The 24,590-nt window shown below is 42.1% G+C and overlaps 1 protein-coding gene across 1 annotated transcript in view; it reads left to right on the top strand.

Moving 5' to 3' along the window:
- The window catches only part of SH3RF3 (SH3 domain containing ring finger 3), a 257,563-nt gene that overhangs the window by 214,789 nt on the left and 18,184 nt on the right, over positions 1-24,590 (top strand). Inside the window, exons 7-8 of the mRNA XM_054386557.1 lie at positions 2,792-3,042; positions 7,023-7,327. Of these exons, the coding sequence (XP_054242532.1) occupies positions 2,792-3,042; positions 7,023-7,327 (556 nt within the window). The remainder of the gene's footprint in view (positions 1-2,791; positions 3,043-7,022; positions 7,328-24,590) is intronic.

The following is a 24,590-nucleotide window of genomic DNA, read 5'->3' as shown; positions in this document are numbered from 1 at the left end:
TACTGGACAACACTGAATCAAAGGTTGTTTCTGGCCTGGAGCCCTCTCTGAAATAGTCTGGAAGCTGAGGACGATATTCATCAGTGTGTCACAGACTGTTTTGCCCCACATGCTCCTTACATTTGAATGTTGCCATGTTTATGCCTATGTCTCCCTTAGAGCAATCATAAGTTTGCAAACTAAATTCAGTTCTGAAATGCTCTCAATCTCTCCTCCCACACGCACATGGTCTCCACCATCTTTCATTCCTCACCCGAGCAAGACACCTCACAACTCTGACAGTGTTGGTCTTGAAAAAATGATCCAGTTTTGTTCCATCTTGAATTTGTGTTTTGTAATATGTGGACAGAGCAAGACCAAAAGTTAAGAGTAAATTAGAAGACAATAACTAAGCCTGATAACAGTTCTAGTATTGTATTTTGGGTTAAAACCAAAACAAAACAAAATCCAAGCCACAACAACAACAAACCCACAAAAACAACAACAGCAAGAAAAAACAACCAAACAAATAAAACCCCCACACCATTAATTCATGAGTTCTTCACTGTTCATCAACCTAAATGTATTTACCTGATGTTATAGAGCCCCTTGGCTGCCTTTACTCCTTGCCTCTTCAGCTCTTAATTAGTAAAGAAGTTTGTGCTGAAGGGTTGGTGATGTGAATCAGCAAGACTTTATTAAATGCAGCATGTCACAGCTAGAACAAGACAGAGGGAAGTGCTAAAGGGCAAAAGTGCTTTCTACAAAACCCGAGAGCAGCTTTATGATTATTTTTATGATCCTGTGAGCTAATTAAGTTCCTGTGTAAATCACCCTCAGTGTGAAAAATTTGATAGCAACAAAATCTCCGATTTGCTGCACTTTCAACGTACTTTGTTCCTCTTTGACAACAGAGCAAAGGATTAGATTCATAAATGTTTTTCTGACATTCTCTGCAAAACCCAAGAAAAAGATGTTGCTGATGAATTTAATAGCACTGAACTAGATTTACAAGCTGCCAAAGCACACATGTGCACAGAGTATGGTGGAAAAAGACCCTTTAGATGGACAGAAAAGCACAGCGCAACAGAGAAAACCACCACATCCAATGTCTGTCTGACTCTTTGGGAGTCACAGATAGTTTCTGTACCTGTCAGTGTGCTTATTTGCCTGAACACAGCCCTCTCTTAGGTGCACTTTTCTGGCAAACTCAGTCTAGTGCAGATGGCCAAGCCAGCTCCAGCTGAACCTTGCTACTACCCTGCCAGCACTTCACAGCAGATGACAGACAGTCAAGATTTCCATCTGGTGGGATTCCCAGCTTTTCCCTACCTGGTGGCTGATTTTAAAAAAATTAATTGAAATTAAAGGGAAAAAAAAAAAGCCATAAAAACCCCAAACCAGATTCATTCAGCAAAATCTAATGCAGGCATACATTGTACCATCAGATGAGTCAAGTTAGTGACACCACAGACCTGTTTTTCCTCCTGGGATTTTGAGGGGGGAGGGGACTGGACTGAAGGGATGACTATCTTTTGTGCTTTTGTATCATGTTTTCCAAGCTATGTTTTGATTTCTGTCAGAATTTCACTCGTTTAGCTCTTTTCCATTATTCCCTTAGGGTTATTTCTTCTGTCTTTTTTGTTCTCTTAATCAGACCAGATTGTTCAGCATAATCCTTCTTTCTGCTTTTCTCCTCTCTGTGGTCCCATAAACCAGTTCTCCCATCCCTCATAGTTTGGTCTTGTTCCCTTTCTATTATCCTCTCCCTGCTTGCTAACCTTCTGCACAGTCTCATTTTCATTTTTTCCACTATACTTTCTTCTGCATCATATTCTTTCTGCTCTTTTTTCCCTGGTGGAGGACCTTGTCACATGGAATAGCCTGGGAGAGAACAGCACAGAATTATCTCTTTGTTTCATGACATCTACTGCTGGTGGAAGAAAATTAGTAAGAAAACCGAGAAAGAAACTCGGGGAGATAGCTGCTGAGCAGCAGCTGCCTTTGTCCACTGGTGTCCTTCTGTCCTCCCGCCCTGGTCAGAGAGTTTCTATCTTGGTGGTAAGAGGACCAAGATCTGCTTTAGGCTGAACTCCTTGCATAGGAAAAAGAGCCTTGTTCCTTCCTTCTGAGCTCTACCCAGCCACTTTTTATGAAATACAAACTATACACACAGTTCAAGTGAGCAGTGACAGAGGGTCAATTATTGTTTGAATTTTCAGTAAGGTCAGCTGCATTCTCTTCCCTTTTGCATTTTTTTAGCAAGGCTAAGCTAGGGCTGGCTACACTGGTAGGGTAAGTGCTCGGCTATGGCAAAGCCTGCCAACTCTGCTGCTTTTCAGTCCCCTTCAACAGACACACACAGATTTGGTGTTATCTATCTCTTTTTCTCCCTGTGGGGCTGTATGCAAGTTCAGTCCTAAGAAAAGATCTGTTCTAATTATCACTCCATTAGTGTCTGTAAAATAGCCTCATTCTCACAAAATGGCATTTGAGAGATACCCATTACTTCTGAATTTAGATTTGTGGCTTTATTAGAAACTACCCAGACAGAAATGTAGCTTAAGAAAAAAAAAATGATGAGATCTTTTCCATTTTTACCCTGGACTTCTTCCCACATAGGATAAAGGGATGAAAATTTCTTCCAGCATCTGGCAACTATGTCCTATAAAAATAAATATATATCTCAGTTTAACATCTCAGAGGGTTTCATGTTGAACTCCCCTAAGTAACTGGAGGTGCTTATCAGTGTTGTGGCTAGATATATCAGGATGTCTCTAGTATGTTTACACTGTGCCTTGTTTCCATGCAGGGTGCCGGTGGGAGCTGGGCAGCCCAGGAACAGTGGAGCCGGGGGAGTTCCAACAACAAAAGGAGCCCCAGGAACCGTCCACCCCATTGGGGCTGGTCATACCAACACCACCACAGCTGTCAGACCAGTTGTTCCTATCACAGCTCCTCAGACACATCCCCAGCTACAGGCAGCCTCTCCACAGCTGAGTAACTGCTTGAGGTATTCATCTCAGCAGCCAGCCAGCCAGACCCGCAACACCATGCAGATGGGTATGTGCACATCCACTAGTGCCTCTTGCCCTGTGCCAGCAGGGCTGATGTCACACCACTGAAGCACCAGCCTCTCAGATCTGACCATCCCCACAACTTTCTCACATTAGTCACAGCTCAGTCAATGTGGGATGGAGTATGTTTTATTTGCTTGTAATATTTATGGGCCTCAATTGATCTCTGGGAACCACGTTGTGTTTATCAGATTGTTCTGTTGCTAAAGCTGAAATAGATTATGGTGTTTACAAATATTTATACAATTTATCTGAGTGAGAGCAAGCACCCTGAATACTGAGGAGATTAAAGGTTCTGGATCCCATTGGCTTGCTGACGGGAAAATACTGCCCTTATCAAAGGGCAAGTAATACATGACTTAAAATTAAGAAGCATTTCATTGGGCTTGAGGGATGGAAGATATTTACAAGGCAGAACAGGACCTGGTGTTAGTGATAAAGCAAAAGATCTGAAAAATACTGCCAGGTTTTTGAAATAAGAATAAGTGGTTTCTGTTCTTTCTAGGTTCCCTTTCTGATGTACAGCACAATTTTCTAGAGTACAATTTACTCCCCTTTCCCCGATGTTAAACAGCTCTGATGTTGAATAAAGTAAAATAAATCCTGTAGTGGAACTTTATAGAAAAATTTAAAACATTTTGTTCTTTATATTTTATAGGGATGTAAGAGCCATTGTGTTTACAAAGGCAAACCAGTAAGGACTCTAACTGCTGAAAGCTGAGGTCTTAGATACTAAACAGAGGAAGTACAACTGAGAAATAACACTGCAGTGAAGGTCATGCATTCATACTTTTTGAAGCCAGAAGGCATCATTATGACCATCTAATCTCACCTCCTACACAGTCCAGACCAAAGGGAAGAAAACATAACCAAACATGTGTGAATCTGAATCTTGAACCGTGCAGTCTCCACTGCTCAGCAGTGGCAGGACTTCTCATTGCCATCTATGTCACACTGGGAAATAATTGATTTATCCTCTTTTTGTCTAGTTCAGAAAGTGATGATTTCCCCTTAAGTCGCACCCTTCCAAAAGCCCTTCTGCTCACAGAGATCAAAGGCAGAAATGTCTCCTCTTGGGCAAGGCTCTCAGGAAGTGATTGGGGTACTTCTGATGCCTCCAGCAAGCAGACAGACTTTCCTGAAACTAAGGTGACAGACCATTTTGCCTCACATATTTGGCATGCCCCACAGCTTCCTTCCGTGGTGCTGCTCTGCCACACCTCCAGAACCTTCCGTGATTTAAGGGGAGAATCCTCAAGGTCACTCTGACATCTTAAAGTTCCAGGAGTTGGCAGTCAGGGTGACCCAGGTATCACCAAGCTGTTCCAACACCTCCTAAGCAGGGAGTTCTCCAGCACCTCCAGAAGGTTCATGAGATTGTTGTTTTAATTAAATAAACTTTTGCTAGGATAAATACAGGAAATTTTTCATAATTATCAGTGTTTTTCTCCATATGGATAACCTCGCCATAATTTCTTCATAATGAATGTGGACCCTTAAGAGCCCCTTAAGAGGTCTCTTTAGTACTGCAAGACAGGGAAATTCACACTGACTTTTGGAAAAGCTTTCCAAGAGAGACAAGCTGGCACAGTATTCAAATCACGTTTCTGTTGGCTTGCAGTATACATGAGTAACAAATCAATTTTGGACAAGGCCACTAATGTAGGAATACACCCAAAATGAAATATGAGCAGTGTAGAACAAAAATAGCCTTCTGCAAGCATTGCTAATTAATGGCATGTTTGATGCAGCACAGTCCAGATCCAGAGATCCCAGAGCAAAGGCGTATACTGTAACAGTAAGCAGATGAAATTACAGAGCAAAGTATGGGAGCTCTGTTCAGAGCTGATTTTTCTCAGGCCATTGATTTTACTGTTTCTAATGTTTTCGGTTTCCTTTGCGTCTGAAAACACCAAGTCCTATATGAAAGAAGCAATGTACCTAATATGACTATCAAATCAATCTTCTGCATGCAAGTACCTGCAGTGAAATCCCCTTATTATGCTTTTCCTCTAAATTTAGGAAAGCCATTGCTCCCTGCAGCCAGTAGTTCAAAACCTTGATCCTACAAGCTTAACTGTCTCAGAAAATTAGATTTGTGGCAGTAGTGATTGCTCATCATCACACAGGTTCCAAACAGGAAAATCAGATGGAGGGAATCACTGCAAGATAACCAGTGGTGCCCTGTCTAGCTCTCTGGAAAGAACTGCACTTTCTAATATAGGTTTTTGGTAATCTAGGGAGGGAGAAAGGGTGACTAATAATAATCGCCTTGAAGGTATCTGTAATAACAACTTTTAGGCCCTTCTTCATGCAACATGGTAAAATCACATCAATTTCAAGACTGGTTAATGATAGCTTGATCTGTTGTGAGCAACATTAATGAAAGGAAATGTTACAGAGTCAAGGATCTGCTAAGAGAGAGAACAATGTAAATATTGGAGGTGCTAATCTGACGATCATTCGCTCATCATCTTCCATATCGCTTTGGATAAAAGGGTATAAGGCTGACATTCCCTCCTGGCAGGAGTGCTCAGCTGTGTAGTGAGTATGATTAATGGCACTCCTTATCATTTCAATCCCTGGTAATGGGTGCCGTTGTTAACTGCAGAAACCGAAAATAGCTGTTTGAGCTGTTCTAGCATTGTTGTTTAGTTATAGACTGAGTGAACTCCCCGCTGTTCCTGAGTAAAAATATATCCTTCAGATGAATTTGTAAGAAAATCACATATCAGAGTGGGTCAGAAATCTTCCAGGAAAAAATGCTTCGTGTTCAAAGAAAAGCTGATTTGTTTGACTCAAAGCTGTTTTGTCAGGAGTGGATGTAGTTCAACCAGACTTCAAGCAGGAAGCTGTCCTTGCTCTGGCTGCAAAGGGAATAGACAGCTGCCCAGACTTGTTCTCTGCAGGGGAGAACAGTACAGCGACTGGATCCTGTTTTCACGTCCCAGATGAATGCCCTGACCAGAATAGAGGCTATAGTGTGGTGGCTGAAAAATGTTCAAAGGTTCAAATTTTGCACTGAAGCAGAACTAAACCAGATTATGAAACCTTGAAATCATTTGTGAAATGGGCATTTTCCAACCAGTCCTACTACTGAATTGTTTAAGTGTTTGTCTGAGTGTGGACTTGGCTTCTGATCTGTACATACTTGGGTCGAGCTGTATGTAGGTTACACCTAAGCAATCAACCAAGCTGGAAGTCAAAGGCAACATCATTGTGGAAGTGGGCCTGGAGCTTTATCACATTTTCTGTAACAGGAGGCATGCAACAGGCTTTTGAAGACCTGGAGAGCTGACCTTGGCAGTGTCATGGTTCCCATTAAACAGACGAGCACTAATTCCTGGTTCCTAGTGCTTGCAGGCAGGGTGCGCTCAGCAGGGACATCAAGACTAAAAGGCATTGCTTAGTCCCTCAGGGACTTTGCTTGCAGAGATGAGCTTGAGCTCAGAAATTCCCCAGTGGATTTCTGCTTAATTTATCTTGTGCAGCACAGTGATGTGCTGTTGATCATTTCATTAAGGCTGAAACAAGAGACCTTCCTTTGTAGTTGCCTTCTTCGAGGCCGGTGTGGATCAGCTGGGATAACCCTGTAGGTCCCATGTTGCATATAAAACTTATCAGGTTAGGAAAGGCTGCTAGAGGTTCAGAAAACAGCTCAGCTAAAATGAGCTCAGGTATTTTAAAAACACAGTAGGCTTGCTGTTTATTTCCAAGCATGGGGAGGGGTGATGGAACCATTGCCCTGTTGCATCACTAGGGAGGATCAGACATTTTAGAGACCGCAGACAAGCCTTTTGCAGCCAGGAGGAGGATTTCTAAGATTTAGCCAAAAACACTCACAGGCTGATATTGCTTGGGCTAAAGAGACCTTAGCTCTCTGTTGGGTGTGGGAGCAATGCCCACTGAAAGGTCAGGTCTGGCAGTGCATAGGAGGCTTAACCATGCTTTGTCCTCCCTCCGCAGCTCACTCCCCGGTGCCAGCCCCGGAGCGGCCCACCGCCACAGTCTCTCCCCTGCGGACACCCAGCTCACCCTCCCGCCTGCCAGCAGCAGCCATCCGGCCTCACCCCTCCGTCTCCCCACAACACGGCCACCAGCCTCCCACCCCAGGGGCCCGGCCCCTCATCCCACTCACCTCCGCTGCCGCCGCCATCACCCCACCCAATGTCAGCGCAGCCCACCTCAATGGTGAGGTGGGTGGTGGGCCCCTGGGTGGCCCTGTTATCCCTGGCCCTGCCAGCAAGGCCGAGGAGAGGAAGAACGAGAAGGTAAGGGCCACTTCACCCCCACCATGCTCTGTGCTCCTGCTGCTTCTCCCTGTCGTGGTGCTGTTGAGGCCACCTGAGAGGCCACCCTGTGGTTATCTGGGAGGGTAAAAGCTGATTTTCATTGTCTGCCAGCTTGGGCATCCTTGTCTCGTGTTATTTTCACAGTTCATCCTTTCCTCCACACCATCCCCAGCACTGCTCTCATGCATGGGAAATGAAGTTGAACTACTAAATCACTGAATTTGTAGATTTCTTCCAACATCTGGCACCTGGATCTTCAAATCTGCAATGGTGCAGAAAGATGTTACAGAAAACTCTTGGTCATCAAAATCAAACGGCCAAGTCCAAAGCCTCACTGTGTGGAAGAAACTGATGAGGACATCAGCCCTGGAGCTGGTGCCCCAGACACAGTAAAACACTGACCTGTGAGTGGCAGGAGCTGTTTAAATTCTCCAGAAACATCTGTTTCTTGCAGAAACTTTCATTGCAATAGCACAGCCAAATGGGGAGAAGAGAATTATACACAGCTTGTTGGAACATAGGTGCAGTGCACTGCAGGTTCGGTCTCTTAGGAGCCAGCAGTGAGAGCAGCAGTTGAGTGCCCATCTTTTGTGCAGCTTGCTAAGGAAAGCCAGTGTAGAGAGCTGCTTTAAAAGCCCAGCCTTTCAGATTCTTGGCAAATATTTTACTTTTACCAAATGGTTGCATTGTGTTAGCAGTTCCTATTTGTCAGTGCTGAGAGTTATCTTCATACTGCCCAGCAGAGCCAAAATTGCCTGCAAGATCTTGATGGGTATCTGAGTAGAAGGAAGAGAAGTGGGGCCTGCTTTTCCCTTGGACCTGCGAAAAATCCTTTCTATACCTTCCCCCAATCTTTTCCATGGTGACATACACATATGGAGTAAACATTTTCTTTGTTCATGGTAATGCTGAAGTTGAAGGTCTCACATGGGATCAGGGGCACAGATAACCACTAATTTCACAACATGAGAAATACAGGTTTTAAAATCCTCTCCTTAATCTTATCTTGAATTTTCTCTGAGTGTCTTTCAGTGAGAGAAAGAGGGTCTAGAACTTCTGCTCTGGATGTAAAACTTAGGTATTGGTTTGCAAATAATGACTCCCACATCCACATCAAGGTCTGCAGGCTGTGTGAGCAGTACAATAGCTGCCACTTCTGCAGGCCCAAGAAAGTGTATGGTATTTGATGGAAGGTGGCAGACCTGCACATTACGTCAGAGCTTTGTGTACTAGCTTGTTTGATACTTCCTAAAAAACGTATCATGCACTTCTATAGGTCCATATATTTTCATTCATGTGGGACTGCACACTGACATTTCCTAGATAAAATTGTATCAAGTCCCTTCCTGAGATACTGTTTTGGCAATGAGCATTGCCCAAGACTAGTTCAATACCTGGGAAGTGTCCGAGAGAAGTGACAGTACACATTTTCATGCCCGACTGGATTGGGTGGTGCATACCTGTCCTGTGTTGAACAATATACCTCCTCCACATCATATTTCACTTTCATCTTAGTAAGATCTGAGTTAACAATGCTTCATTGCCTTTTAGAAGTAGTGACTGATGTTTGGCCAGTTAAACTGTGTTCCTAGTCTTTACATAAACTCAAATATTTCTTTGAAGTATTTGAGAGCTTGGATAATACCAGACTAAAAGCTATACAACTATTTAGAAAAAGGAATCCGTGAATCAGAACTGGAGCCACATCTGGAACCGTGCTTGATATTTTCAAAGTGGAGTCTGGTTGGGAAGATTTTTGTGTTTGTTTGTTTGGGTTTTTTTAAGAGGGAGCAGTCATAACACTCAGCGGGAATATGTGTGGAGAGAGGCAGTATCTGTTTTCAGTACTCCTGATAGGAAAACTGAAACAAGTCTGAGGGGAAAAAAAAAAAGGCAGGGACATAACTACCAAATTACCAGATAAGCAAAAATCAGAAGCAATTTATCTGAGTTCATTTTCATTATATTAATCCGTCAGGTACTCTGAGATGAAAGGAACAGAGGGGATGTTAGTAAGAGGAGTGGTAATAAGGTCTTCAGCTCTACTGAACACAGGATGGAAGAAATGCACAGGTAATTATCTTCTGAAAAACTGAGCTTAGCAAGTTGTGTCTGAGGTAAATTGTTACATGCTCTAGTGTTGTTCTTACAACCCCAGTTTGGGGGCCATTTGGTGATGAATGGAGGCAGGAATCCCGTTGCCATATAGTAACAAGATTCCAGAAATCCAGAGAGCAGAGAATCTCAGAAGTCCTCCCAGAAGTCCTTTATTGCTGCATTGTATAATCCCCAACATTACAGAGTCTCAGAGTCCCACTTACAGAAGTCCCAGAAGCACTTAACAGACAAAGCAGCTAACAAAAGCCCCAAGCATATCCCTCACAGCATCCCTACACTGAAGCTCTTGCCAGAAGAAGTAGTGAACTAACAGAAGCAGAAGTCCCTAGCAGCCCTAACCCCCCAAGACATTCCTAACCTATGTCCCTAACTGCAGGTTCCTAACCAAAGACCTAACCAAAGTAAGTCTTGCTCAGAGTGGCTGTTTTTTTACTCTTTGTTATCAATCCCTTAACCAGTAAAATCCAACTACATCCATAAGCTAGAATGTTTTCCCAATAAGAGGTGCCAGCATGTCAAGTAGGTGGCTTCTGCAGCATGTCCCAATCAAAGGGTGCCAACGTGAGGATGTTGTTCTTGGCACACATGGAATGTTATTGTTTTGCTCTATGCAGTGTGCAAAGGAATTGGTCAGCCAAGGAATCATGCACTCTGCACGTGTCCAGCAGCTGCCCTCAGAGCAGTGGCTGCAACATTCTAGAATTAGTATTGTTGTAATCAACAATTTTTGGTGTCCCATCAAATTATTAATTTTAACCTCATCTTAGTCTTTCCAATTTCTTTTGTAGGATTCCCTTGAGGATGAGTACTGAATGATCAGAGGGAGAATGACTGTTTGGGGGAACATTTTTTTGTTATTAACCACATTTTTCTTTCACACACTGATTGTCAGTGTGAGTTCACTATGGCAGAGGCTAGGCTGGGAGATAGTGGGAAAAGTATTTTAAGATAGGATCTTCTACCAATTTATTTTCAATGATTTCCCACCTAGATTCCTCTCAGGGATACCGAATGTGGCATCAAGGGTCAGCTGCTGTAGTGAGTCAGTATATGTGAGTTTGGTTGCTTGTTCCAAGACAGAATTGCCTCTACCTTCAGAACGGCCTTGCTGAGTGTGCTGGTGAGATCATCACTGTTAATGCTTTCCCCTGAGCAAATGTTTATAATATCATGAGTTCCAGTTGGTGTGCAGCAGTCAGATACAGGCACATACCAATATTTGTCTAAAATCAGGGGATTCCCATTGCAATTTTATTCTTGTTTCCTTGTGGTTTAAAGGCAAGCAGCAGAAAATATTCTAAGGATTATGGTTTTCGGCTCAGCAGGAATTATTTTCTTGCTTATCTTCTATTAATATAACAAATAAATCCTTAGGTCTAATTTTTGACATCTGTAGTTTTCTATTTCAGCTTCTTTCTTGAAGGTCTAGATCCAGACTTCCAAATCTGCAAGTGAATCTTGGCACATGTATTTAGTATTTACTGTCCACTAAACTGCCATGCTCCTGCTGACGTAATCAGTTGGTAAAATATGACCTCTATGACAGTCATCAGGATTCACCTACCCCTAGAGGAGCTTATCTGCAACTGGGCTTGTGCTCTTCTCAGCTCCTTGTTCAGTCTCCTGTCCACTTAGGGAACAGTTTCAAAGCTGTTCTCATTTGCCAGCTGCTGGTGGTAGCTGATGAAAGCCTGAACAACAGACAGCACTTAAGTCCACTGTGCCACAGAAAGTGATCAAGCAGGTGAGCAGGCTTAGAAGCAAAGCACTTGTTATTTCAGTGCCATACAGACACAGTACAAAGCAGCAGGAAGGGAATGGCAAGTTAGGGACTGAATAAAGGCAAAGGACCATGGCAAGAGTCAAAGAGATGACAGTGATCAGAGCATTATAGAAGAGAGAAAAGCATTTGCAGCTGCTGGGAGATATAGCATGGAGCACTGGAAGAGCGCCAGTGAGGAGAGAGGTGAGCTGAAGGGTGCTTGTGAAGGATGGCCAAGTGGAGAGGTCGTGAAACAGGAAAGTTGGAATAAAAGGCTGAAATGTGTCTAAAGAAGGTAGTTGAAGAGAGTAAGGTGTAAAGGAGACTTTTTCTTCTTTTTCTCATATACTCCCAGCTTGATGTCAATTTTTCTTCTTTTTCAAGAAGAAGGTTTCCTTCCCCAGAAGGAAAATAATAGTTCTCCCCCAAAGCCACTGTATTCCAGGTCAGGAACAAGACTGTCCCCAAAACATCACAGGGACAGGAGAGAGGTAAAATAGAGAGCAAACAGTAAACACTCAATTTCCTTTAAGGATAGAAGTGGGAATCAGGGGTCCTTTGAGCTCTTACTTCATCATTTGCTAATAATATCTGCATGTGTAACCATGTGAAACTCAAAGAATTTAATTCCATTTCCCAAATCTTCCAGACATCTGAGAGAAAGGGATTGAGATTCTAGCTGTAGAATGGAAGTAAACCCCTGTGGTTTTGGGGCTTTTTAAAATCTGAACCCTGCATTTTCTGTCATGATGAGCAGTGGCCAAGTTCAACTGGTAGATTACAGCTGAGATCTTGTAATTATGGCATGACTACTACTTTGACCTCAGCCAATATTTTCTATAATAGTTTCTGCTGTATATAATCTGGGCTGATGCCTAATACCTCTAATGAAACCACTTGTTTGAATGAATTAATGCATTTCTCATTAAATGTGCTCCTCATTACGTTAATCAAATCAAGCGAATCATGCTGGGTGGTTTGACCACTGTAATTAAACTTTCTTTAAAATCCACTCATTTGGCTTTTGAGGAGGATTTTGATTAAACTCTTCCAAAATATGTGGCTCAGTATCTGCTGAAGAAAAAAACAAGAGCTCAGGCTAGTAAGTAGGCCATTAATTCATCACTGAATTACAGCATCACAGGATGTTAGGGTTTGGAAGGGACCCCTTTGCCAGAGCAGGACCATAGAAGCTAGTGCATGTCACACAGGATCACATCCAGATGGGTCTTGAAAGTCTCCAGAGAAGGAGACTCCACAACCCCTCTGGGGAGCCTACACCAATTCCTTACTGTTATACCTAGACACAGTACACAGAAATATTTTTTAAATTGGCAATGTAAAATTAAATGTTTCATACAAATGTGCTGAGTGAACAAATTTGTTTTGCAGCTTTAAACTTGGTAACTGTGTCCCTGGATAGACAAGTTACAACAAGTGGGAAAATACACTGGGCCGTTGTTTACTGATGTTAAGATATCAAGAGACGTGCCTTCAGAAAATTCCTTTGAACATGCACCAACAGTTCTGCATGTAAAGATAGAATCAGTAAACATCTGTCCTCACCAGTATCACTCATTTTCTCAAGTACAGGTCCTTCTGCTCAAAATAGCTATATTCCTCAAATTATACAGTTTATTTGGCATGATCCTGGTGTGAGTGCTAACATTACAAAATAGAACAAGCCAAGACCTGTTTTCTGGCCCTGCAAGTGTCCCTGCATGACTTGCATCAACACTTTTAAGTTTTCTTCTCTGCCTAAAATAGGGAGGCTATGTCCAGACTGCTCACTGATAACAGTTCTGATACATGGTGTGTCCCAAACCATGTCCTGGGAGAGTGTTAGTTGATACAAGACAAAAGCACTATGGATAATGGATGCAGACCAGGGTTTGATGCTAAATCCTGGCCTTGTTTTGTATGCTGGTGTAGACATGACCAAAGAGATTTCCACCTCCACCACTTCCCCTTTCTACCAGTACCTTCCTATGCCTTCCCCTAATTTGCAGCTCAGTTCCTGGTCCCACCAGGCGCAGTGTCTCAGTGCAGGCCTCCCATCTGAACACTCAGTCACCCACTCTGTCTTTATGTAGGGTTGGAGGCTAGATCAAAGGCCCTTTGAAAATCTGCCTTTGTAAACTCAAATGCTCTTTGTCCATAGTTCACATTACAGCTGTCTGCTTAAGCTATCAGTTGGTAGAACTGAAACGCCTGAAGGACCTGATCCTACATGCTAGTGCACCTTCAGTTTTGATTTGCTGTCAGTCTCTGCATTGCAGCTTCCCATATGAACTTGTCCCTGAGTGAAAAGGGTTTGTTATCACTTCATAACCGCTAAAGAAATTTAATTCCTTATCCCGAAAATGGAATATCAGCCTCAAGAGCGAAGTGTTGAGCATTTGCGAGGACTTTGTAGATGTAAAATGACGTGACAGAAATAGTGGTCTCCCTGGGAATGAGTAAAGGACAGAGTTGATGAAAGTAGATTTTGCAGATACAAAGCCAATACGACTGACCCTGAATTTTTGGAAGAGGAATTCAGTCTTCCTGTCAGATACAAAATGATTTAATATTTTTCACTTTGTAATTGGTTCACCTAAGAAAGCCCCCCTGAGTTGTACAGGCATGAAATAGAACAATAATAACTTAAGTGATTAGATGAAAGCAGTACAAGATATAAGAATGAACAAATGGCACAAAAGCAGAAGAGCCTGATTTGAATTCTTAGAATAGTGTATCAAAATATAGAAAGCATTAAGAAGTAACATTGGAATAGTAACGTAAAGATTTGCATCAAAACAACGAAGAATAAGTTCTGTGACACTGATATATTTGAGTGCTCTGTAAAATATACGAATAGATCCTGGAGCCACCAGCATCAACATTTCAGAGTCAGATCTGACTTTTCAGTTTAATATGCATTCCAGTTTTTCCCCCAGTAAGGATGTTTTAATCTAGAATACTTTAGTTCAGTTCTCTCCAGACTTGTGCACAGAATACATACGGTTAATTCATTTCCTCTCAACAAAGATGAGGGGGTGTCTTCATCACAAATGAGCCACTGCTTCCCATGCTCAAGAAAGCAAATCTTGGCTATGGGACTAGCAAGTGATTCACCAGAAACTTGGCCAGGGAGTAGAAACTTCTTTTTCTGGTCATATGAATTCAGGCCACAAAGTTCTGTTTTAGGGCAGACAACTAAAGCTGAAAGTCTCTCCAGCACCTTTTCCTTCATCGTTAGAGTTCAGTTTGACAGGACAAAAACTTGGCAACTCGGTGACGAATATTTTAAGGCTGGCAAATAACCCAGCCAAAAGCATGATCCCCAGCTGTCAAAACATAGAAAACTTCAACTTTACGATAAACCAGATTTCTGTTATTTCTGACTGGCTAGAATTCTTTTGCTTAGATCAAGGGCAACAAGCCATTGATCAAAATTTCTTTTTCTTCTTCACATTTTTTGATGTTAGGAAATGCTTTCAAATTCCCCACAGATATTTCAGGCATTGACTTTGCTGCCAAGCAATCTCCGAAAGTTATTCCTCTTCTCTCTCCTCTCCCCCCACCTCTGCTTATCTGCCTCATAATGCTGTCACAGGATTTCTCAAGCGTCTGTAGTGGATTTCTCTAACATATTTCCAGTGCTTCTGTACTGCATTCTCCAACCATAAGGGGAAGCAGATCCGGGGGAAGAGAAGACAGAGTGTGCTTTAGCTTCAGGAGGAAGTTCAGTTTATCTACTAACTGAAGAGAAAGCTGTTTGGATGCTAAGGCACAGAGTTGTTCTGGCACCTATGCAGACCTAATTTTATAACACAGAGGACCCATGGGCTTTTACTAAATCCTTATTGCTGCTTGGGGAAGAACACAGAACTGAAGAAAGAAAGAGCATGCAAGGCAGCGCTGGAAGCAGAAGGCTGGAGGCGTGTGTGTGCGCGAGTACGTGTGCATGTCTGCATGTGAGCATCCCAGCATTGGCGTTCCCATGGCATTCCCCTGACTGCAGGAGGAATCATGCAGGACCAGATGGCTGGATGGGGCCAGGCTGTGGGAGGGGATGGCAAGCATCTCCTTGGATTAGATGGGTGAAATGTAAGCACTCTTGTGGTATCGATAGGAGACATTCACACATTCTGGCTGTTGAAAGATCATAGATATGGGCCAGTCCCTACCCCAAACTGCACAACTCTGCAGCTCAGAGTCCCATCACAGTTCCTACTCTCTCCCTGTCCTGTTCCCGAAGAGTGTGGTTTGGTGTCTTATTCCCTCATAACAAGCTCCCAGTCACCATCTACGGGTTTAAAAAAATACAGAGTGGAAATGCTGTCCCTGTCCCCCCTTTCTGCCTTGGTACAGTAACATACAAAGCTGGTATGGGGCTACTGCTGCCCCACTGCTCCCAGGAAGGAAGGCATGCAAGATAAAACCATCCCAGCAGAAAAACATAGGAAGAAGTCGGATGCCTTAAAAACAATGAAATAACTTGCAATGTATCAGAGTTGATGGCATCTTGGCTTCCCACATGTCCAGGACTCATTCACTTTCCTCAGTGGTTTTTCAACTATGAATTCACAATCCAGTAAGTCTTAAACCACCAAGAGGCAACAGAGATTATTCACTGAGATACAACTATCTCAACTGCCAATGCAGTTGTTTTGTGGAGACAAATTTTGATCTTTCCTGTGAAAATGTGCTATAATCAACTTTTCAGTGCCCATGTTTCTGTTTTTGGTCACACAGGTGCTAGCATTTTCCCTTGCTTTTCTCTGTCATTATGCATAATAAGTGGGTTAAAATACCTAGAATCAATGCAGAAATACTTCAGTAAACTCCACTAGAAAAATTACATCAGCTACATGAAATTGCAGTTTCTGACACGCTTCAGTAATGTAGGAACAGCACATTTTAACGGATATCTGAGGCGTACTTCTGGCTTTATCACATAACTTGAGGGCATAACCAAGTTATAGCAAGGGGTACTTACGTTGTACATTTTTGTTTATTTTTCACTTTTCAGTAGCAGCAGAAAGATTCATAAGCCCTCAGCTTTTCTTTTGCCAAATGGTAAAACCACCTTAACGTCAGTCTGGGTTGTTGGGTTTTTTTGACTGAATGTCTCAAGCATCTAGTAATCCCCTTCAGACCAAGTCAAGAAATGAAGTCAGTGCTGGTCTCTGAAAGAAGAATGCTTTTATTATGCCCTCTGGAGAAAAAGTCAGTCGTAAGAGTTTAGAAAGTACGTCACATGGAAGTTGCTTTTCAAACATTATGTCTGCATGCTGCCTGTTATCAATTAATACAGGATGTCAAGCAGTCAACCTTTTAAAAAACAATTCATTATAAAGGCAGAACTCAACACGTTTCTTTGCTTTTGTGCATATATATTTATTTGGTTCATATCACTGCTGTGTTTCTGTAAGTTAAGACTACAGAAACTATAATATTAACCTTCACTCACAGCTCACTGTATTCAGCACACTGGCGGCAGATTGGCATCGCGCTTCATCACCAGATGCCCCAGGGAGAGAAGATGTAGTTTAATGTGAGCCCATAGCCAACTTATTTTGCAGTAAAATAGGTTTCCTGTAGTGTAGTTTCTAGTCCAAATTCATGATCAGTTCAGAACTGGTGTATTTTTAAATGGCACTAGCTAGCCTTTTTGATGACTTAAGAGATATCTATTCCCTCCTCTACAACATCATGTTATTCTTCATATCTTACATTTTGAGGTAGAAGAGGGGGGCAGGCTGGGCAGGCAGATCCTATCAACACAGTGATGCCTGCTGTGGCAAGGGAAATGCATAAGCTAGCCTTTGATCAAGACATAAAAGAAAGAACTGATTTTCCAACTTCTAAATTTTTTCAGGATAGGTTTTATAGCTAAGCCAGATACTCCTGGTTGACAAGGCTTAGATGCAGCCTGGATGAGACATCCATCTGGCCAGCAGGAGTGACACAGAGAAGGCAGAAAGGATCATGGCCTCCTAGGCCTGGGATGGGTTTCCATTCACCAGCTGAGAGAAAGTGAAATGTATGCTGACTACCTATTACAGATATCTGTCTAACTTTTCTTCAGATCATTCACTTAATTCCACAACTTCTCTGAACAACCTATTCCTGTCCTTTATCTTCCCAAGGCTAGAAAATTCCCTATTATCCCTCCTGAATCTTTTATGGTTGCAAATGAATATTGCTTTTTCATGTCCTGATCCAGATGAACAACTGATCAGCTTTCTTCTGACAGTTTTCCATGTAGTAGGGAACTAATGTGTTCAGTTCGCAAGAATTATCTTCTTTCAACGTCACTGAGCCTAGTTCCTAGCTTTTCTGCACAGATAATGCTTTCTAGGCTGTGATTACACTTTCAGCTCTCCTCTTGGCAGTCCTCTGCTTGCTGGGGTCTTAAAGAGCAGTGCCTCAGAGTGGAGTTTTACTGAGACCTTATTAGTGCCAATTAGGATGGAATAAACACTTTCCATGGCTGATATATAAGACATTTATTAATATGTTATTTGATATGGCTTGATGGCCACAGTGTTCTTAGGTCAACAGTTGGTCTCAATGATCCTAGAGGTCTTTTCCAACAAAAACAATTCTATGATTCATACAGGGTCCAACAGTCTCAAAGCAGCTCCAGTTCAGAGCCCAGAGGTTCTGCCCAGTTCTTTTGGGCCAGCAACTGAATATTTATTTACAAAGTACCAAGAACCAGTAAAACATCATATTGCCTGCTCTGCTATTGGAAGATTGTTAGATACACCAAAGCAATCATAGTGTAGAAGCTTGAATAGAAGTCATGATTGCTCAAGTAACGGACTCCTAATTCTGTTATCTTTATAGGCAGAGACATTCCAATCAACCACGATCAAATTAAAGATGAGACAATTCTAAGTCAATGTTTACCAACTTTGTTTTGCTAACATGAAAATAAGAAAGGCTGTCAGTCTGTACAGACCATCAGTCAATCAACTACTGCAGTCAAGGGGAAATCTTCTTGCACTGTTATGTGACTTGTGTAAAGCATTTTTCAACCTTGTCTGTGGTAGATGGGCCTGGAGATGGACTGTTATGACAACACTGTCATTCCTGCTCCAGTGCAGTACTCATTTTATCTTTGTATACAGTTTCCATCATCTTCAGATGTAAGATGTATGTGACTAACATCTTCACAGAGTCATTTTGAGCCTGTGTGTTAAAACTGACTGTTACTTGCTCTCAGTTGGCAAGATCCACCTTTTATTTCAGGTCACATTGACATGTTCTGCATGAATCAAGCTGGCAGAGTAAAGAGGAATATGCTGTATATGTGTTATCATTGCTAATTATTTCTGCAGTAGTCACATGTGAAAACATCAACCAGATGTCACTGCCGCATTGCTCAGCATGCTCCAGACAAGCAACAAATTTGTGGCCAGAGAGCTCTTGAGGTTACAGATGTGACTGCCTCTGCAACCCACGTGAGATGCCACTCACTAGCTGCACCACTGAAATTATCCTAACTCAGGCATAAAGCATGTCCTCGGACATCTTGGGTTACTTAAATCAGTTTAAGCCTGACATTTGAGCTAACATGTTTTGTCTTACAGTTGGGGTAGGATGAGGAAATCAAGAATATTGGCTTAGGTGGTACGCATGACAAGCGGTGATTAGTTAAATCAGTGCAACTTGGTTACATTTAATTACATGGTCATACCTACAGATCATCTGTCAAGGAAAAAGAAGTAGATAAAACAGATAAATGAAGGCAAAGCAGAACAGACGGATAGAACTGCAAGGATAGAACTGCAATGTAAAACTAAGCTTAGTGCAAGAGGAATAAAAGCCATAGTGCTACTGACTCCCCTTCCCTACCTATACCCTAGCTGTTCCCTTTAGTTAGCTCTGTTTTTCATTCATGATCCTTCTTGCTCAGCACTTTAATTCAAGAAGGGAGAACTTTATATTCCTAAAGACCTGACTCTACTGTAAGGGCATTGGGTGTGGGGTTTTTTTAACACATGGTCTCTATTTTTATTTTGTAGGTAACAAAAACATTACATTAGGAAAACAAGATGAAATCAATTTTTTATTGAAGAGAGGATGCTCTTATTACAAATGTTGCCAGGGCTTGAGCAGCTTCTAACAAGCCTTTTGCTATTGAAAAAGCTTGCTATTAATTACAGCCCAAGTGTTGTGACATTTGGAAAGCCACAGTGCCTTGGTCACTTTATCAAAGAAATTGTCATTTACACGCCAGGGCATTCCTCTGATGCTGACAGCCACTTACTTTGCAGTCCTTTACAACCATGCTGGGATTCTTTCTTCATTTTTCAAAGAGCATACAGGACCAATTGTTCCTGATAAGAGAAAGGGACTTCGGCCAGCTCATTGTATCCTAGGAGTAATTCACAGGGCATCACTTGGAAATGTGGTAGGACTGAAAATGCCTGTAGCAGAGCTGACAGAGGAGGTCACAGGTGCTTTAGCTGCTTTTCCTGCAAAGCTGATGAACCATTTGTCATAACTGATAGCACCTCAGTACATCAGGCAACAGCTCTGTCCCTGTGCAGTGCTGATGGGTGCAGCAAGACCTGTGATATCCATGGACACAGAGCACCTAGGATCACCTGAAACCCACAGGGGATGAAAGGCTGAGCTTCCCCTAACCCACAGAGAAGCAGCCATCAGCTTGAGTTTGTTGGCATTTCTCATCTTGATGCTGTTAAAGTATCACTTGCCTTGTTTGAGACACGTGGTCATGAGAGAACAGAGGCAAGACCTGATATTTTTAGTGCCTGAAATAAATTAGGAATAATTTTTTGGGTGCTCAGATTTGATGCTGTGGGAGCTGCCAAAACTGGAGGGCAGCCTTCAGGGAGCATGAAGCATTCATTCTCATGGCTTTAATGCTGTCAAGGACCTGCTTCTACATTGTCAGATCATCTGAGAACCATCAGGGTCCCTCTCATTTGGCCTCCTCCCCCAGTTCAGGTTACCCCAGAAGCAGTGTGAAGCTCAGATAATTTTCAGAAATATGTTGCCTGAGCAAGGGAAGCTTCTGCTTTCAGCACCTCCAGGCCATAGTTCATGCGGGTGTGATATGTTCTGTCAGTCTTAGCTGACTCCTCAGTCTCTAGCTAAATGTATCTTTTATGAACTGATAAAATGTTTCTAGGAATTATTTCACTGTAACGTGTTCCGGTGTCCAGTACACAAAAATCCTGGCAATTTTTCATTGTCCACAGACTGCCCTTTTTCTCTTCCATGGGGAATTGATTTTGAAAGAATTTACCTCCTGTGACACCTGAATTTTCTGCAAGCAATCTTGCCTCTGAGTGCAGGCCAGGCCAATACCGTTTAGTTTGTTGGAAGTGTTGAAATTACAGCCCGAGGTGGCAAAGCAGCTGAAACAGTATCAACCAAACAGGAACAGATACATCAGGGACAAGGGACAAAGTGACCTCCACTAATCCAAACCTTTTACCTATGTACTTCTGCTTTCTGTAAAAATACAAGCCTCACTTGCCTGTCATTTAAAAGCAAGACCAGGCAATTTTTGCTGTTTGCTTCTGAAATTATATCCATCCCTTGTGAATGAGGAGAGCCAGAGCTAACTTCATGTAAGATTAGAGTATGTCAAAGCACATCGTGACTTCTGTCATTGATTCTCTTTCATTCGCATGTTCAATGGGTGTGTTTGCTCTGGCTTTCTGCAAAATGTGAGTGTTGCTCCTGGTGCTCCCCAGCACCAATAAATCTTTTTCACTTCCTTATGAGAGACAAGGAGCAGGAAGCTAACAGTCTAAATCACGTTATTTAAAAACACAAATTCTAAGCAGTTTCTCTAACAGTTCATGTATTTTCTCATTTCAGAATGCTGTGCTGTCAGTGAAGCTCTGATAGATTCTCATTTAGTTCAAATAAATGAACCTAAAGTTTCAGAAGGATGTTCATATTCTGTCCAGCTGTTTTGCTTAACTTCTCTGGAAAGTACAGTTAGTCTATTACAGTTACCTAAATCATCTAGTCATAACTGATTTATAACAACACAATGGTTTAACATTTGCTGGGCTTCAGTTTAGGTTAGGTCTTCAAGACAGGTTGTGGCATTACATAGGAGACTCCAAGAAAGGCTTAGTAGGTACAAAGGTAGTGCAATGCCAGGTTAGGAAGCAACAGGGGCTCTGGGAGAAAATAGGGCCTTGTTGGCCTCATCGCCAGTCCATTTGTGGATCCCTGGTGCAGGATGAGCACTGCAGCCCTTGGTCTACCATGCTTTGCACAGCAGAGATGGAGCTGAAGAATGTAAATAGCAGTTGCAGGGCTGTGAAAATGCTCTGGGGTTGCAGTTCTCAACCTTTTGTGTCTCTTCCTTGGCTGACACTGCATCCTGCCAGCTGCCTTTTGCCCTCTCTCAGACCCCTGCATCTGAGGAAGTATCTGCACAGCTAATTTCCCAAAGCTGGGAGGGCACAGGGTAGGACTCATTCCTGGCTTTGTCCTGTTTCCTATATTTTTGCCCAAATAGCTTTTTTGTTGTTGTTGGGTTTATTTTTTCATTTTTTAATGATAGCAGTCGTTCTCACTGTTTTTATGATCTCTTTGTAGCCAGGTGAAGTCACTCTGTGTATGCTGTAAGTGCTGTTTCATTTACCTGTTGGGACTTCCTGAAGCGGAAGTTGGATCCATACCATTATTTTAATAGCCCTTGCTAGATCTGTTCTCCATTCATCTAATCCACTTTGAACCTGTTCAGACTTTTGGCTTCCGCAGTGCTGTGTACAATCAGTCTCCATTTAATTATGTGTTGTGTGAAAAAGTGCTTTCTTTATTTTACTTTTGACCATTTGTCTGCTAATCTCCTTAGGTTCCCCCTAATTCCTGCATTGTGGGAATTAACCAATCTCTTCCCAAGTTAACTTCTCTGTTCAGGCCGCTGTCATATTTCCTGTTAGTTGTTTGCTTTCCAAGTGGGCATCTACAATGTACAGGAGTTGTTCCCCACCTCTCATGGTCCTCACTGCCCTTCTCTGTGCTTCTCTTAGCTCTGCAACATGCAATTCCAGCTGCAGTGGCTCAGGAAAGCAGGCATAGCAGGGCTTCTCATGATGCTGTTTTCTACAGATGTTTTTATCTCTTTCTCTCTACCTTTTCTAACAATTCCAAATCTTCTCCTTTGCCTTTTTGATACTGCTGAGCAACGATTTTTCAGACTGACTCCCTCTCTATGTGAAAATAGGCAGTTTAGATGCAATAGTAGCATGGTAATATCTGGGATTTGTATTCCCAGAATGAAAACTGCATTTGAGTTTTGGCCAGTTTGATAATAGGCATTAATTTTTGCTGAGTATGGAGGTTTATTAACTCTAAGACTCTTGCTGTGTACTGGAATTCATAATTCCCATTTAATGTAGGGGTAGAATTAAGTGCCTAGAAAATGGGATTCAGGAAGTCTGACAAGCAGAACAAGTGCCTATGTCAGCAGGACATACTGGAAAGGGAAGGATGCCTTAGATCTTGGGGTTTTTTACTCTGAATGAGTTACCTGCTTTCACTTGGGATTCATGGCATGTACCCAGCTCTGAAGGGTGCCAAGATTTCCTTCCAGAAATAAAGGGTGAGCAGCAAAATGACTAAGCAGGAACTCTTATCCATGCTTAGGCATCTCAGACTTGAGACGTTTGCGTGTAACTCCTTGATTCAGTTTTCTCCCAAAATGAGATGGAAGCCCACCCTCCCCAAGGAAAACATGCATGCTTTACTCGTCTCTTTATAAGCTTTGCAGAGGGCAGGAGAGCAGAGGAGAGAAGAGATCTCAATGCTTTGTACCGAAGTTCCCTTACTTGTAGGATAATCAAACATCCAGTGGATTGGTGAGTGGAAAAGGGAGGTGAATGTCAAGTGTGTACAAGGATATCATGCTTGCTTTCTTTTTTTATGTCCCCAGAGAGTTTGCTCCAATGAAGAGATAGACTAAAACACATCCATTTGAGCTTAGTTCTAGAGATAGTGGCTGCTTGGAAATAGAAGGAAATGTTGCTATGGGCTTCACGAAAATCATGGTTTCATCATCTTTGGCGTTGTCCTTGCATTTCACTTTATCAGTACATGAATTTGAGTTACTTTATCACGGCAGAAGTTTTCAGTTCCCTGGTGCTCTGTTTCAGCTGTTTCATCTCTGTTTCCCATTGAAAACTGTTACTGGGGCATGGAGTAATTTGTGGTTCTTAACAACTTTCCATCCTTTTCATAACTGTCACCTATTCCCTACATATCAGAGCAGGAAAACCAATGACATATAAAACTATCAGCAATGAAATATAAAACTATTTGCTTCTCTCTCCATCAAACACAGGAAAAAGGCAACCTTAGTGTAGCAGATCATCTGTTCCTCAATTCACCGTTACTCATGTTAGCATTCCTTTTACTTTTGGTCTGTTATGAATTCAGCAGCCTCCAGGAAGCTCAATGATAGCTGATAGCTCAATCTGCTTCATCTTCAGATTTTTTTTATCCCTTTGAGCTAGCCTTTAACTTTGTTCCAGTGTTTGAAAGATCTAATATTCCATCTAAATTGAATATTCAAATATATTTTTAGATTTCCTCTTTATCTCTTTTAGCAGTCTCTAGAGCCTTGCTTCCGCCCCAGTTCAACAAAAGCACATGATGAAGTGCCTGTGTGTTTTGCTGTACTGGGATCTGAACATGAGTTTCTTTTCCTCAGTTCTGTTTCCAAAACATTTGAAATTCTCTATCAGGTCTAACTGCTTTTTTTTTTTCCCTGGATCTAACACTAGCTTTTTTTTATATTAGTGACCATAAGTCATGTATGTATGGGTGTGGCTATCACTGGGGTTGAGAAGCTAAACACATTATGATCCTAAAATCCTTTTTGTTGTTGTTGTTTTGTTGTTGGGGGGGTTGTTGTTGTTGTTGTTCCTTGCTATGTAACTTGTAGAGTAGGGTTATGATAATAGAATTCTGGGCAGAAGCAAGTAATTTGGCAAGTACGGCCATACATATTCAACTAGTCTCTCCCTAAAATTGGAATTGTGTAGAAAGTAATTACTGTTGACTTGTTCAGTATGTCACCTATACCCCTCAAGAGATAGTGACAAAGTGCAAATGATAAATTCAGAGACATCCCAAAATTGCAGCTTTCCTCTGAGATGATGCTGGTTTGTTATTTGTGCTTTTTAAATAATTATCAAAATCTCAAGCAAAATGATTTGACAGATTTAAAAAAACCTGAATAGCTTTTCTCCTAAAAAACATAATCCAAAATACCTCCTACTCCTTCAGCGCAAACATCAGTTGCCAGCAGCCAGGTTGGAATCAGAATAAAAATGCTCCATCCTCCACATACTAACTTGAATTAACTGA

Source organism: Indicator indicator, chromosome 1 (assembly GCF_027791375.1).
Source record: "Indicator indicator isolate 239-I01 chromosome 1, UM_Iind_1.1, whole genome shotgun sequence".
Classification (NCBI taxonomy): Eukaryota; Metazoa; Chordata; class Aves; order Piciformes; family Indicatoridae; genus Indicator; species Indicator indicator.
This window is presented reverse-complemented; position numbering and strand designations above follow the sequence as displayed.